Below are 3,106 nucleotides of genomic sequence, written 5' to 3' on the forward strand. Positions count from 1 at the left end.
AAATTAAAATAATACTGTATAGTAAAATGGAGTTTTCTCAGGTGTGTTCATTTCTATATATACATACAATACTTTGTGCACACAAAGTAGGTACAGCGAGATTGGTGCACTTTTCATGCAACAAGCAAGATTAACAAAAAATCTAAAACTTTATTGAATTTACATCTATTGCATAGGATCGATATTTGGCCACCGCTGAAGCACGTAATGCTGTATATGGAGTTAAAGATACACAGTGTCAGTTTAGACAGAAACGAATACAGAAAAACCTATGAAGAGAAAATGTTTCTTGTTCTGTTCTTTTAACACAACTATTCTTGGAAATATAAATTGTACTTACACCATTTGCAAGGTTTGGTATACTCTATACAGCACATTGTGATATTGAATGTTTGATGAGTATGTGAATTGAATGCAATGAAACGTAGAATATAAAACATATTTATGAAAAGTAGATCTTTTCGTGAACACGAAGGATGTATTAAAATGTGGACAGAGTTCATTGTTGACTGTGTTACCCATGTTGACACGATTTTGTGTTGAATTGTTGCAAGAGACCCTGTAATGGAAATGGAAATGCAGAATGAAGAAAACATTTGTAATAGTTTCGTCGTTAACACTGGAATGGCCCAAAGCTGTTGAGCTCTGAGATCGGTGTTGGATGTCTTGTCCATTCCACTACCTGGGAAACTGATACAACCCAGACATCGTCCATCTGGGACAGTTTTTTCAAGGAACTGTTCCATGGCGGTCAGAACATACGGCTCTCGCTGAAACCATCTTGCATGGACAAATATACCTAACGGTGCCCTGTTTGTAGTATAGTGCCGGAGGAAATTGTCCCTGAGGTATTTTAGTGCCATTTGCGGGGTTCTAGTTGGGGTGCAGGCATCTGCCATTGAACAAGCGCGTGCGTCATTGCCGTAGAGTCGAATAAGAGGAACCTCCCACAGTCCACGATAAGACTTTGAAGGTCGCGGTTCCAGACTGCTGTATTTCCAGTCTATTGGGTAGTCAAGTGTGAAGGGCCAAAGGGGTGGTCTTTTGTCTCGAAACAGATGCCCGGTAAGCATGGATGAGTCGTACATGTAACCGTAATCTTGCAGCATTTTGTACTGGTTGTCTCCGCCAATCTGCAGGAAGGGAACTCGCATACCCTTAATGTCACGGTAAGGGATGCCAGCTTTCTTAACTAGCTGTTTCCTCATGCCTTCAATTTCGTCCTTGTAATCTTCGTAGCTGGCGGCAGCCCACCAAGAATGAGGGAAACGGTGGGATTTACTGTGCGATGCGATTTCATGGCCGCGCTTGTAGAGCTCCCGCACCTTAGAGAAGTCCGTCGCCACTCCAGACACGAAAAACGTTCCCTTTATAGGACATCCGTTAGGGTTATTTCTGCCTTTTGTGAAGAGTTTCCTAAAGTAGGGGAAGTTGTAAACACTGACTTCGTCATCAAACGTCAGCATGACCATCTGCGGGACCTGCTTTACCGGAAGGCCGCCGGGGATGTCATTTCCTGGGCAGCGACATAACGGCAGAGGACACTTACGGGCAGTGCATTCACCTGTGGCAAAAACGAAACAATAATAGAAACATTGAAACAATGACAACAAAAGAACTCAGAGCCTAACTTCGTTTGACCTAACAGACCACACATGTAGGTATTCATCTTTACAAGAAGGTTATATGTTCCTGCACAAGAAAGGGTTAGTATAAAATCATAGTGACATACGTTTGTGCGCGGTAATTTAATGGTCTTTCAGAAAAAAAATTTCCCATATTTTCCCACTTGTGCAAAAACGATTAGATAGCTTTGGAAGAATGCATGTTAATTTTGGGCCACTTGGCCCCGTCCGAATAGTTGAACAATGTTAAAAGGACTTCACAGCCACTTGTCTTTATATGAACAGGGGTGATATTTGGTGAACATTTAGGTTAAATCCTGGTCTAGGAATTATAAAGCTTGTCGACTGGACACAGGATACTAAATGTTTAGATAAGTTTCATTTTCATGGTGAAAATATTAGCGCAGTGTACTGTCAGTCATTCCTAAATAGATTTCCCCTGCTGATATCCTCGTATTATTAGTTGAATATAGATTTCTTGGACGCTATGTGAAATCCCGCCATGAAGAAATACACCGAGAGACCGGTGTTTAAAGTGTTATTCATACCTCAACATCTGTGATACTTTTTATTTCATTGTTTAACTTTGGTTTCTGTAAATATTGGCCAGTGACCGAATGTCTGGTTTTGCCTGCTTGCAAATTCTCTGGGCGATCGATTTTTGTGGACGTACCGTTTAGACAGGCAAACGGTGAAAGGGCCAGAAGCTATGTCCAATAGATGGCTCTGAGTCAGGGGTCCTGGTACTGAATGCGACGTTATCGGGTTGACATAGAGTTACTAACCTCAACGGTTTTGCATACAAACTCAACAAGTTGGCAACAGTATAAAGGAACGCCACCTTGACGATGAGCAAAGATCTTCGCGCTTCAGGCCGGCACGGACAAAAGTTATCTATTGATTTATCAGGAATGTGAAGGATAAATACAATGCCTTGGCAAGTTTACTATAGTCGTGAGACGCAAATTTGACAAAAACTTAAGTGGATTTTTTTTGTTTGTTTTGGAGACTTGTCAGTCTCGGCGGCTTATTACCCGATTCCGTCTATCGAAGATAAACGTTCTCCTATAAAAATGACCAGCTCTAAGGGGTTTCATACGTCGCCAGACGTAGTCTTTGTACGGTTGATAAACACATGTGACTGCCAATTCATAAAGTGTATTTAAAAAACAAACTCCAATAACAAGAGGCTGAAAATATAGTTGTTCAAATAGCCAAGTTATACGTCTGTCCTAATATAAATTCTACCTCCCTGAAGTCTTGCAAAGTCAAACAAAACTAATGTATGTAATGAAATGGATCAAGTCAAATCCTTATACACCTTAAGGTGTCTGAATTCGTTGCGTAAGCATATTATCGATTTTTAGCTATTGAAAGACAGTCACTATATGTCTTTGCAAATGTAAATCTTATGATAACTTTTGCAGAATTTCCATACAATAATGAATGCAAATAGTAAAAACAATCAGATGTGCTGCCTT

General features: G+C 40.4%; 1 protein-coding gene across 1 annotated transcript; it reads right to left on the reverse strand.

The window, feature by feature from the left end:
- Positions 1-613: 613 nt before the first annotated feature.
- Positions 614-1,541, reverse strand: LOC135470998 (chitin deacetylase 7-like). Its single transcript, XM_064750048.1, has 2 exons — positions 952-1,541; positions 614-737 (listed from the first exon to the last, which is right to left on the reverse strand). The coding sequence occupies exons 1-2, from the start codon at positions 1,470-1,472 to the stop codon at positions 614-616; spliced, it is 645 nt and encodes a 214-aa protein (XP_064606118.1). The 5' UTR covers positions 1,473-1,541.
- Between the last annotated feature and the right edge of the window lie 1,565 nt (positions 1,542-3,106).

The sequence above is a fragment of the Liolophura sinensis genome, chromosome 7 (assembly GCF_032854445.1).
Source record: "Liolophura sinensis isolate JHLJ2023 chromosome 7, CUHK_Ljap_v2, whole genome shotgun sequence".
NCBI lineage: Eukaryota > Metazoa > Mollusca > Polyplacophora > Chitonida > Chitonidae > Liolophura > Liolophura sinensis.

Coding starts and splice junctions, on each gene's coding strand:
- LOC135470998 (XM_064750048.1), bottom strand. CDS start 1,472: ATGGTCATGCTGACGTTTGATGACGAAGTCAGTGTTTACAACTTCCCC. Junction 738..951: donor TCAAAGTCTTATCGTGGACT/GTGGGAGGTTCC, acceptor GCCATGGAACAG/TTCCTTGAAAAAACTGTCCC.